At 36.7% G+C, this 12,449-nt stretch overlaps 2 protein-coding genes across 2 annotated transcripts; one reads left to right on the top strand and one right to left on the bottom strand.

Annotated features, from left to right (window-relative positions):
* The first annotated feature begins 5,333 nt into the window (after positions 1–5,333).
* Positions 5,334–9,897, top strand: LOC122314369 (bifunctional phosphatase IMPL2, chloroplastic). The gene is made up of 9 exons (XM_043129901.1): positions 5,334–5,794; positions 6,516–6,594; positions 6,904–6,998; positions 7,127–7,176; positions 7,489–7,613; positions 7,818–7,884; positions 8,282–8,371; positions 9,089–9,200; positions 9,338–9,897. Exons 1-9 carry the CDS (start codon positions 5,449–5,451, stop codon positions 9,406–9,408), a joined length of 1,035 nt encoding a protein of 344 aa, XP_042985835.1. The 5' UTR covers positions 5,334–5,448; the 3' UTR covers positions 9,409–9,897.
* Positions 9,898–11,160: 1,263 nt separating this feature from the next.
* LOC122313958 (protein CASPARIAN STRIP INTEGRITY FACTOR 1-like) lies at positions 11,161–12,449 on the bottom strand. Its single transcript, XM_043129303.1, has 3 exons — positions 12,240–12,449; positions 11,878–11,933; positions 11,161–11,567 (listed from the first exon to the last, which is right to left on the bottom strand). The coding sequence occupies exons 1-3, from the start codon at positions 12,313–12,315 to the stop codon at positions 11,424–11,426; spliced, it is 276 nt and encodes a 91-aa protein (XP_042985237.1). The 5' UTR covers positions 12,316–12,449; the 3' UTR covers positions 11,161–11,423.

Here is a 12,449-nt window from a genome sequence, read left to right on the forward strand (position 1 = left end):
TTCTAGCTGTGCAATCTCTTCAATTTATATTTCTTAACAATTGGTATCAGAGCCCCATCACAGGGGCCTGATTATTTAGAAGCAGCAGTCTTCTACGAAAGTTTTTTTTAGTTGAGAGATGACGACAGAAGGTTCGTTTGTACAACCAGCAGTTCCAAAGTTTGATGGTTATTATGATCACTGGGCAATGCTCATGGAAAATGTTATTATGATCACTGGGCAATGCTCATGGAAAATTTCTGCGATCAAAGGAGTATTGGGGTCTGGTGGAGAATGGTGTTCCTGCAGTAGCAGAAGGTGTTGTTCTCACTGATGCACAGAAGAAACACCATGAAGAGCAACAGTTGAAAGATTTAAAAGCTAAGAACTATCTATTTCAGGCATTAGATCGTACTATTCTGGAGACAATTCTCAACAAGAAATCTTCAAAGGCTATCTGGGACTCCATGAAGCAGAAATATCAAGGCACAACGCGAGTGAGACGTGGAAAATTGCAAGCTCTTAGAAAGGAATTCGAAATTCTTCACATGAAAACTGGAGAAATTGTGAATGAATATTTTGCTCGCACTCTTACCATAGCCAACAAGATGGAAGCAAATGGAGAAGATAAGGGAAGTACTGCAGTTGTTGAAAAGATTTTAAGATCCATGACTCCAAAATTTGATTATGTTGTATGTTCTATTGAGGAGTCTAAAGATATCGATACTTTAAGTATTGATGAGTTGCAGAGCAGTCTGATTGTCCATGAACAAACGCGCAGTCTGATTGTCCATGAACAAACGCATGAGTTCACATGTTGAAGAAGAGCAGGCTTTGAAGATCACTCATGGAGATTTCTCAGGAGGAAGAGGTCGTGGTCGTGGAAACTACGGAGGAAGAGGAAGAGGAAGAGGAAGAGGACGCAACAACAGATCTTTTGATAAGGCCACAGTGGAGTGTTACAACTGTCACAAGCTAGGACACTTCGCATGGGAATGTCCAAACAATAACACAGAAGCAAATTATGCAGAGAATCAGGAAGAAATGTTGCTGATGGCATATGTGGATACCAACAAAATCAGTCGAGAAGACATGTGGTTTCTTGATTCTGGTTGCAGCAATCACATGTGTGGCAACAAAGAGTATTTCTCAAATTTTGATGGTATTTTTCGAGACTCTGTGAAGCTTGGCAACAACACAAGCATGGATGTGTTAGGAAAGGGCAATGCCAGATTGCAGGTAAATGGTTTAATACAAATCATTACAGGTGTGTTTTATGTACCTGAATTGAAGCATAATTTACTAAGTATTGGACAGTTGCAAGAAAAGTGACTTAATTTTGTGTTTTAGCATGGCAAATGTAAAGTGTTTCATTCTCAGAAAGGTTTGATTATGGATACAAAAATGACTTCCCATAGAATGTTTGTCGTGCATGCTATATCCCACCCTATAGCATCCACTTGTTTTAACACAATAACTGAAGACATTGAACAACTTTGGCACTGTCGATATGGACATTTGAGTTTTAAAGGGTTAAAGACTCTTCAACAAAGAGAGATGGTGAATGGCTTGCCGAATTTTCAACCTCCCTCGAAGCTGTGCAAAGATTGCTTGACAGGGAAACAACACAGGAACTCATTTCCTAAGAAGACCATTTGGCGAGCTGCAGAAATTCTTCAATTGGTGCATGCAGACATTTATGGACCAATTAAGCCCATCTCTTACAGCAAGAAAAGGTACCTGCTCACTTTTACTGATGATTTTAGTAGAAAAACATGGGTTTATTTTTTGGTGGAAAAATCAGAAGCTTTTGGTTTTTTCAAGAGTTTTAAGATTCATGTTGAGAAAGAAACAAACTGTTTTCTGAGAAGTCTACGCACTGATCGAGGAGGCGAGTTTATATCCCAGGAATTTGTCAATTTTTGTGATAAAAATGGTATACGAAGACAGTTAATAGTTGCATATACGCCACAACAGAATGGAGTTGCTGAATGAAAGAATAGAACAATTATGAACATGGTTCGAAGTATGCTTTCAGCAAAGAAAATTCCAAAGTCTTTTTGGCCTGAAGCAGTTAACTGGACTGTACATGTTTTGAATCGAAGTCCCACTTTTGTAGTGCCAAACAAAACTCTAGAAGAAGCTTGGAGTAAAATTAAGCCTTCAGTTGATTATTTTAGAGTATTTGGATGTATTTCTCATGTCCATGTGCCTGACAATAAAAGAAATAAACTTGATGATAAGAGTTTCAGTTGTGTTTTATTGGGAGTTAGTGAAGAATCAAAGGCTTATAGATTGTATGATCCTATTTCACAAAAGATCATAATTAGTAGGGATGTTGTATTTGAGGAAAACAAGAACTGGGACTGGGGTAAGAAATATGAGGAAGTCACTATATGTGATTTAGAATGGGGTGATTGTGAAGAAGAAGTAACTGAGAATGAGGAAAGAAGTGAAACTTATTCTAATCCTGATATAGAAGACAATGCAGCAGACAATACAATTGATGTTATTGCTGAAGCTACTGGGAAAAATTATTTAAGTCAGAACACAGACAACCTTCAAAATTCGAGTGCAACCAGAAATTGAAGAGCACATGTTTGGATGAAAAATTTTGAAACAGGAGAGGGACTTTCTGATGAAGAAAATGAAGGGGAACTTGCTATGTTTACAGCTGCTGATCCTATTCATTTTGAAGAAGCTGTAAAAAGTGAAAAATGGAAAACAGCCATGGATGTGGAAATGGAAGCAATAAACAAAAATTTGACTTGGGAATTAACAGAATTACCTAAGGGAGGAAAGACAATTGGAGTAAAGTGGGTGTATAAGACTAAGTTGAATGAAAATGGAGAAGTAGAAAAGCACAAAGCTCGGTTTGTCGCAAAGGGCTATGCACAGCAATATGGAGTAGACTATACTGAAGTTTTTGCACTTGTGGCACGAATGGAGACAATTCGTTTGGTAGTAGCACTTGCAGCTCAAAGAGGTTGGTCCATTTATTAACTAGATGTGAAATCTGCCTTTCTACATGGTGAATTGGATGAAGAAGTTTTTGTAGAACAGCCTTGCGGATATGTACAGAAAGGAAGTGAAGAAAAATTTTACAAGCTAAGGCACTTTATGGACTTAAACAAGCACCCAGTGCTTGGTACAGTCGTATAGAAGCTTATTTCATGAAAGAAGCTTTTGAGAAATGTGATTATGAGCACACTCTGTTCATCAAGATTAACAAGGAGGGTAAAGTTTTGATTGTGAGCTTGTATGTGGATGATCTAATCTTTGCTGGAAATGATGAATCAATGTTTGAAGAATTTAAACATTCAATGAAGCATGTGTTTGATATGACTGATCTTGGCAAGATGAGGTATTTCCTTGGTCTTGAGGTGTTGCAAAAGTCTGATGGTATTTTTATTAGTCAAAAGAAATATACTTTGGAGGTACTGCATAGGTTTGGAATGGATAAGAGCAACTCTGTTTTCAATCCTATTGTTCCTGGTTGTAAACTTGTGAAAGATGAAGAAGGAGTTAAAGTAGATAAGACTTACTATAAGCAAATTATAGGGAGTCTCATGTATCTCACTGCTACACGGCCATACCTAATGTTTATAATAAGTATGATTAGTAGGTATATGGAGAATCCTACTGAATTACACTTACAAGCAGCAAAAAGAGTGATGCGATATTTGAAAGGAACTTTTGATTTTGGGATTTTCTATAGGAAGGGAGGAGATGATGAACTTATTGCTTATACTGACAGTGATTATGCAAGAGATTTAGAAGATCGAAAGAGCACTTCTGGTTATGTTTTCTTATTAAGTTCAGGGGCAATTTTTTGGTCATCAAAAAAACAACCTGTAGTGAGTTTATCTACCACAGAGGCAGAATTTATTACTGCAACCTCATGTGCATGTCAAGCAGTTTGGTTAAAAAGGGTGTTAAGAAAGTTGGGTCAAAATCAAGGTAAGACATGCATTATTCAGTGTGATAGCAGCTCTGCAATCAAGCTCTCCAAGAATCCAGTGATGCATGGTCGAAGCAAACATATTGATGTGCGTTTTCATTTTCTCCGAGATCTTACAAAGGATGGAACTGTGGAATTGGTACACTGTGATACACAAGATCAGTTGGCTGACATAATGACAAAACCACTCAAGCGAAACATTTTTGTCAAGCTGCGAGAACACTTGGGAATCTGTTCTGAAACTGATGTAAACTGAAGTTTGCAACATTCAGTTTAAGGGAGGAAATGTTGATTTATGTTTAGTGCACTATTTAAGTGGTCAGTTAATACCACGTATGTATTTTCCTTTTATGTTGGGATGGTTGTTACTTGTTGATTTAGTCTTCTTACCACATTTGTAGCAGTTAAAACGTGGGCTTATTTTCAGTTTTTATTTCAATTCTCTGTAAGGCTATTTAACAGCCAAGTTTGTTATTGAAATGTTGAAGTTGATTTCCTCCATTCTAGTTGTGCAATCTCTTCAATTTATATTTCTTAACATTCTAGTACAACCACAACCAGTACTGGATCCGAACACCCGGAACATGAGAAGAAAAGTATGATGGAGAAGATCAAGGACAAGCTATGTGGGCATCATATCAGTTAAGAACGTTGTAAAAAAAAAAGTGCATGTATCTGTTGTCTACAATAGTTTGAGTTGCTTGTCGAGATGGGGAAGCATGTAGATCATGTATATATGTTCTGCATCCCGTCTGTCGTTGAGTTGTGTTCATAATTTTGCAGGGAAGATGTGTAACGCAATTCGACATGTGATAATTTTTTCTTTATAAAGTCTATTTCATGTTGTAGTTAGTTTTCTTCACCTTTTCGTAGTAGCAAGAAATTAATTTTTGGAGTACTCTTTTTATGGGCTTCAAAAGATTTCTGAATTTGGCCTACGTGTTAAGGCGACAAGGATCCGTCTACCTTGATAAGTTAAAAAAATAAATCCTTTTGTTTCCCTTTTACTAATTAGTAATTACTCTTCTCAAAGTGCATGTTTTCTCCACCTAAAAGATTCAAAAACCGTTTAAAAAATCCTAATCGAATTTTTCTATCCTAAAAGGATTTGTTGAATCGATTGAAAGTCGTTTTAATAATATGCAATGCTGTGTTTACAATTATTCATTTAAAGGAATAAATATATTATTATTTTTTATTCCTTATTTTTTGTTAAATAGATTTTGTGTTGTTGAGGTAAAATAACAGATAAAATCCAAGTTCCATTTCAATTTATTTATTTATTTATTTTAAAAAAAGGTACTAGAAATTATGACCATGAAAAAAAATAAAAAAATGATGAGGTGTACTTGGTCCGACGACGTCGTTACTGTGATAGACGAGGTCCTGAAAATGGAGAACCGTAGAGTTCAGTGCTCACTTCTCTCACTCTACGAGTCTTTAGCCTCCACCGTCGCCCATCTCTCTGTCTCTCTGTCTGTATTGAAAACCTTGTGTTCGCGGTAGTAATGGTCACTCAGTCCTGCCTCGTCTCCCAAACCCCTTCATTCCTCTCCTTCTTTCCCAAAACTCCCATTCCTACTCCCACTCGCACCTCATTCTCATTCTCATTCTCATTCTCATTCAACAAAGCCCCCAACCTTCGTTTCCCAATCTCTCTCTGTCGCCCAACAGCAATGGCCTCCAAATCCAACCTCTCCAATGACGTCCCCGACGGCCTTCAACAACTAGACTTTCTAGATTCCGAACTCGATCGCTTTGCTGAGGTCGCCAACAAGGTCGCCGACGCCGCCGGAGAAGTCATTCGGAAGTACTTCCGGAATAAATTCGAGATTCTTGACAAGGAGGATCTGAGTAAGCTCTTCTTTCTTGGAGTGGGAAACTGGGGTGTTTGATTTTCGTTTGTTTTTTCCATCAGTTAATTGCGGAGAAATTCAGGAAAGGGAAGATGAGAGAGATTTTTCTTGAATCTACAGATGATAGATTATATGAGTGCTTTCTTTTTGGGTCGTTATGGTAATGAAAAATGACGTAAAAATGGGGAGAAAAAAAAGTTTACGTCAGGTTTTTTTCATCGGCAGAGAAGGTTAAATGTGAGTTGCTTATGCTGCTTTGATGTTCCAATATTCCAATTACTCTCATTAAGAGATCTAAATGTGGTTTGTTGTGAATTGACTATCCTAAATTTAATCACTCACATCAAGTATACTCGGAAAAGTGATTGGACTGAATAGAAATTACAAGGATTTACGCAGTTCTATTTATGCCCTGAACCTTTACTGGGTTTCTGAGAAAACCCAGGAAGGTAAAACAAAATCAAAATCGAATTTATGAACTTCTATGCTTTATGCAATTCTCATTTCCTTAAGTTGGGAGTACTCGCATTCTAGTCGACTTAGTCAGACAGGGACTATTATTTACTTTCGTAATTCTAGATGATGGCAAATTAGATTTCTTTCTCTACTCTTATTAGGGGAAAAAATATCATGATCAGATAGGATTAATTATTTTATTTGGGCTAATTCTCTACATTAGGTCTTTTGTTATCGCTCATATTTTATTCAATTTGCTGCAGGTCCTGTAACCATTGCAGATCAAGCAGCAGAGGAATCTATGGTTACAATTATACTTGAGAATTTTCCTTCTCATGCAATGTACGTGATTATAATCTAATACCATCCCATGTTTTTGTATCGAGCTAGTTGCGTCTAGACTTCATTCTATCATGTCTCGCGGTATTAATCTGAATACTATGTTATTAATATTTATTTTTCTTTCTGTCATCTCCGTGACTATCAAATAAAAATACTAATCACAATGGGCTGAAGTGAGGTTCTGGATTGAAGAAAGATTGTGTGCGTTTGTAAATTACCAATCCAAAACCAAAAGTGTCGAATTTCACAAATAAAAATGGATTTTTTTTGTTTCTTATTGCTAACTTATCAAAATATATGTAATCATAGTTATGGAGAGGAGAATGGATGGAGGTGCAAAGAGAAGTTTGCAGACTATGTTTGGGTTTTAGATCCAATAGATGGAACAAAGAGTTTCATCACTGGTATTTTTCTTCCTTTTTTTTTTATTTTTTTTATTTTTTTTTATTTTTTTAATTTTCATATATCATCATTATTAGGCTTAAGCCTTTTGAATTATACATAAATAATTCTATGCTACTATTTGTTCCAGGAAAACCCTTGTTTGGTACCCTAATTGCACTCCTATACAGGGGTAAACCAGTAAGTATACCTCAGCTCTTATACAGTGCATAATATTGAACAGAAATTTTGTGATTAATATAAAAGGTGGGTTTTTTTTCTTTGCAATTTGAAACATAAAATTCTCTTTTTAATATGCTAAAAAAGTATGGGAGGAAGAAGGGAGGGAAATACATAGAATCCTGATGCATCCATGGTCTGTGCCCAAATCATTAGTGAAATACATATTGCCAACGGTATGTAGGTTTTGTCTCTATTGCATGGTATTCGGATGGTTCAGCTTGTGAAAATAGAGATAAACTTCTTAAAAACTATATGCATGTGTTTTTTCAGATTCTTGGCATAATCGATCAGCCTATTCTGAGAGAAAGATGGATTGGGAGAAGTGGAAGGAAAACAACACTAAATGGACAAGAAGTGTCTACTCGCACTTGTGCAGAACTGTCACAAGCCTACTTGTATGACTACTACATATTTCTTATTTTGAAGAAAACAAAAAACAAAACAAAAAAGTGCAGGAAGTTAAATATCGGTTATTTTTTCCTTGCATTTGCATTTTATTGGGAAGATAGTGAAACTCTTTATGCACAATTTCTGTGATTCGTGGATCTATAACCTGTTTTCTTTTTGCACCTCTGCTTCCTTTCATTTTCTCTGTTTAGGTACACTACAAGTCCACATCTCTTTGGTGGGGATGCAGAAGCAGCATTTGTTCGTGTTAGAAACAAGGTCTATGGTTATCTGCTTAAACTTGATTTTAAAGGAGGTTCTGTGTTGTGTACTTGTATTAAAAATATTTCCTAATAGCTACTGAGGATGTGCTTATGATTTCAAAAACCGTATGAAAATTATGATAATTCAGATTGTTTTAATGTTTTTGGTATTGCTTCTTCTCATCTTTCCTCTACATCTGATGCTTCACCAGCATTTGTGACAAATTTTTTGGGCTGCTTTTAATCTGCGTCACCAGATGCCTTGCGGTATAAATTTGCCGATATTTTTAGAAAAACAAATTGCATGGTTTCCGCACTATTGAATTAGATGTACCCTCTCTTGCATGGGGAAACAAATTGAAATACTTGTTCATTGATTCCTGATGTTCTTTGTTATGTTCTATGATCCACAGGTAAAAGTGCCATTATATGGCTGTGACTGCTATGCTTATGCTCTTTTGGCTTCTGGTTTTGTGGATCTAGTTGTTGAGTCTGGTTTAAAGGTAAGCTTCAGTCACTTTTGTTTTATATTGTTGATGTACCCACCCATGGGTAGCCCAAGGGCGAACGTGTGTGCATGTGCCCCATGTCACATGTTTGATTCCCCCTGGGATCAAACTGTGGTTTAAGTGGGAGGCCATGATGGTGGGTTGCTGTGCTAGTCTCCCCAGGGGTTTAGGTTCCATGGTTGAGTCCTAACTCTAGGGGCTTTGCGGTGGGGTGGTTCCCCCGTCATTAAAAAAAATAAAAAAATAAAATAAAATTGTTGACGTACTATGACACCCAGGACATGTTTGGTTATGGGTATGTCTCTATGGTCAAGGGCTAGTAAATGTTCCTTGGTTTTCAAGCAGGGACAAGTAGTGAACATGGCATGGGTGGCACTGGTCAAATGGATATATATATATTTTTGTTGATACATTTGGGGGAGGGGGGTTTTGAACTCCAAACCTCCATTTGGAGGTTGGGGGTAATGCCAATCAGGCCACGGCCTTTGGAAATGGATATGTGTCCAGGTCTGTCCAAGAAAACAAATCGGCTGGAGGGAAATTTGTATTAATCTTTTGGTGGTTATTGGGGAAACTACCGCAATCATATTTTCAGAAATAACGACAGCAGGGTTTTTCTTTTTCTGTAATCCTTTTGTGCAATAATCATCTTATGCAGAACATATAGCTATCCTGCTCCTATCTGATCAAAATGGTAACTCTTTTTCTCAGCCGTATGATTTCCTTTCGTTGATACCTGTGATAGAAGGTGCGGGGGGTGTTATAACCGATTGGAAAGGAAACCAGCTTCACTGGGAGGCATCTCCAGATTCACCTGCAACAAGTATGCTAATTATCTGCCAAGTTTTCACTTTTTGATGCAGACTGTAAATCATTTGGTTTTGTTTTCCTCGGTGTATTTTTAATGGTCAAATCAAATTTGCGTAACTGTATTTTGTTGCTTATTGCTTTATTTTCCAGGTTTTAACGTAGTGGCAGCTGGGGACAAACAGATTCACCAACAAGCTGTAGATTCATTACAATGGCAGTGAAGATTAAGTTGAACTGGAATATGTAAAAGCCAATGCCATTCCCGGAGTCCTATCTTTGGGTTTAGATATCTCGAATAGAATGTAGAACAGTAGAAGGACCAATAGGATTAAAAAAATAAACGACAAAGAGATCTCTTAGGAGGAACTGCATTTTTCATTGTCTTTTAAAGTCTGTGCGTATCTTGAAAAGCAATTGCAATGGCAATTGTCAGATTATACCATATGTAGAATTTCATAAGCCATATTCTCCTCCCACCATAACTATTTTGGGGCACGTGTCCCAATCTCAACAGGATACACAGGACACGTGTCTCAATCTCAACAGGTCCACCAAGCCAAATCCTCATTACTAACCTGCCTTCTGGTTCTCAACTTGTCGTAAAAACTGTTGGACAAGATTTGGAACCCACGGTTAAGTGCCCTTCAGGGAAGGGCGGGTTGTGTATAGATACAATGATAGACTAATAAAAGCAAATGTTTTTTCATGGATCGAAGGGGTCTCTTTGTATGGTGGATTAATAATTGGCCTGTGCATTTCTTCCTTGGACATGGATTGAATTTCAATTAGTTGATCCGGAGAAACAGAGGATTTCTTAATGCGATATGATCACACAAAGTTTGGAATCGACGATTCTTGCTACTTTTTTTTAAACTCTCTCAAGCTTGTGTGTGTGTTGTGTATCCAACAATTACAGTACCGTGTCTATGTAGTTATTTCAAAATGTGTGCGGCTACCATGCCGCCCCATTTCTACCGCTGGGCGTATTGCCCAGTGGTTTTTTTTTTTTTTTTTTCATTTTTTTAATCATTATTTTAATCACTAAATAAAAAAAAATACAAATATACTGAAAATCACTTCTTTAATAAAAAAAAAAAGGGAGTGGTATACTGTAGCTGTACACTTCGGGCAGCAGAGTGACTTTTTCCATTTCAAAATATTAACTGTTGATAAAGAACAGTGAAATATGCTTGAAACTGTATGCTTGTGTAATTTATATGCGCTATATATCCCAGGAGTCAGGACTCGGGACGTTTTGAGCAAATGAAAAGCAGCAGTGCCATTGATCTATGTTTAAACGTGTATGAAAAGGTTTACAACGCCAACCCAAACTGCTCAAAAAGCCCGAACGCTATTATAGTTTTAATTTAACCAAAACCAACCAACCACTTTTAATTTTATTGCAACTGCTCAACCTCTTAATTTCGTGTTAAGCAATAATGACTTAAAAAGTCAAGTTAATTGATAAAAAAAAATGGCCATGCATAGCCACTGCCCCCCCCCCCCTCCTTTTTTTTTTTTTTCTGTTTTGGGGGAGTTTAGATGTTGAAATAATCTCAACTCATCTCATTCCATCACATCTCATCTCATCTCAACATCAATCACTTAAACATAAATACTTTTCAATTTTAAATTTTTAACTTTTCAACTTTTTCATCAAAACATTACTTAATCATTACAACGTTCCAAACTTCCAAAGAAAAAATAAAATACAATTGAACTTTTTCAAAATATAAAATAAAAATTATATTCTAAACAATAATTTTATAATATTTTTATTCAACTTTTTCTCTCCCATTTCTCATAACCTATAAAATATCTTAACTCAAACCATTTTACTACTATTCACATATTATTTTATAGACCTCTCATCATCTCATCTTAAAATCCAAACGAGGCTTCAATATTCTCTCTAATTTTCATGAATTATGTGTGGATAAGTATCAATCCTCATTATATTACAGATCATAGACTGGACATAATGCCCCCTTCATTTAGTCCACTGATCATGGTTTAAACATGCCACAACGAAAGTTGAACCACATTTTACTAAGAAGCTACACGCACATACACAAATATATAACACATGACTACGCGGAGGGCTCAAAACTTAGTATAATGTTGTGCCATATGATACACATGATATATATGTATATATATATAGGTGGGCATACATATATTTAGAGATTTCCACAGAGACTGCAGCCAAGCTTTTATACTCATGGCTAAATGAGCATCAGTTGGGTATGAGTTTGAAAGGAGGCTTCACAAGAGCTGGTGCTGGATCATATCTTCCATAGTCTTTTGTGTTGACCCTTAAAAGCCTCTCGTGGATACTGTCCTCTTCATCGTGGCGGGATGGTTTCTGTACTGGTATTCCCTATGCATCAATTAAATAAATAAATAAAATCACACAATATCGAACTAACAAATCTGAAAATAAAAGAGGTTGCATGGAAAAGTACTTCAACCATATATATCACAGTAATTTCATATCTAGCTAAAAGTTTAATGCTTTTCAAGTTTGATTATTATATATAGATCAGAATCATCAATCGATGCAGCTTGGTGCTTTTGATCATGCATGCATGCATCATATAATGAAACGCCCACAGAAAGAAAGAACATGACTCCCATCCCAACACAAATAAGGATCAGTGAGTGATGGTGATTATAATCTACTAACAAACCTCATTCATTGCATCCGCTTCTTTAGCCAACTCATTGAAGAACTTGGACTGCCCACCTGCGAAAGCATTTCAAGCATACAAATGGTGTAAGATTCTCCTCTTATCAAACACGTTTGAAGCAGCCAGCATATATGGGAAACGTATGGAAAGTAATGTTCCCTATAGCATTAGTTTGTTCACATGCCTTACACTAATATGTATAAGCATCAGGGAAAGAAGCTCAAGATCAAGATCAAACCTATGAACCTTTTCGGGAGCAACTTAAATAAAACCCCAAACCCTTTTCTAAAAGAGGCTGGCAGTGTCAGTACGATTTGCAACAACGGCTGCAGCAATATACTTAAAAAGACCCAAGGACCCACCTGCAATACAAGCTGATAAGAGTGATACTAAAATGAGGAAGAGGATGCTGAGTTTCTTGAGAAGAATGAGACCCATGTTTGGACACAATTTGTGCTTTTCCTTTTCTCATGCAACAGATCATAGACCAAATGATGATTCCTTTCTACACTGTAAGGATCATTAACTTTACTTAGAGTGGGAGTCTTAGAGAGAAGCTGAAAATTGACAGT

This window comes from Carya illinoinensis, chromosome 6, assembly GCF_018687715.1.
Source record: "Carya illinoinensis cultivar Pawnee chromosome 6, C.illinoinensisPawnee_v1, whole genome shotgun sequence".
NCBI lineage: Eukaryota > Viridiplantae > Streptophyta > Magnoliopsida > Fagales > Juglandaceae > Carya > Carya illinoinensis.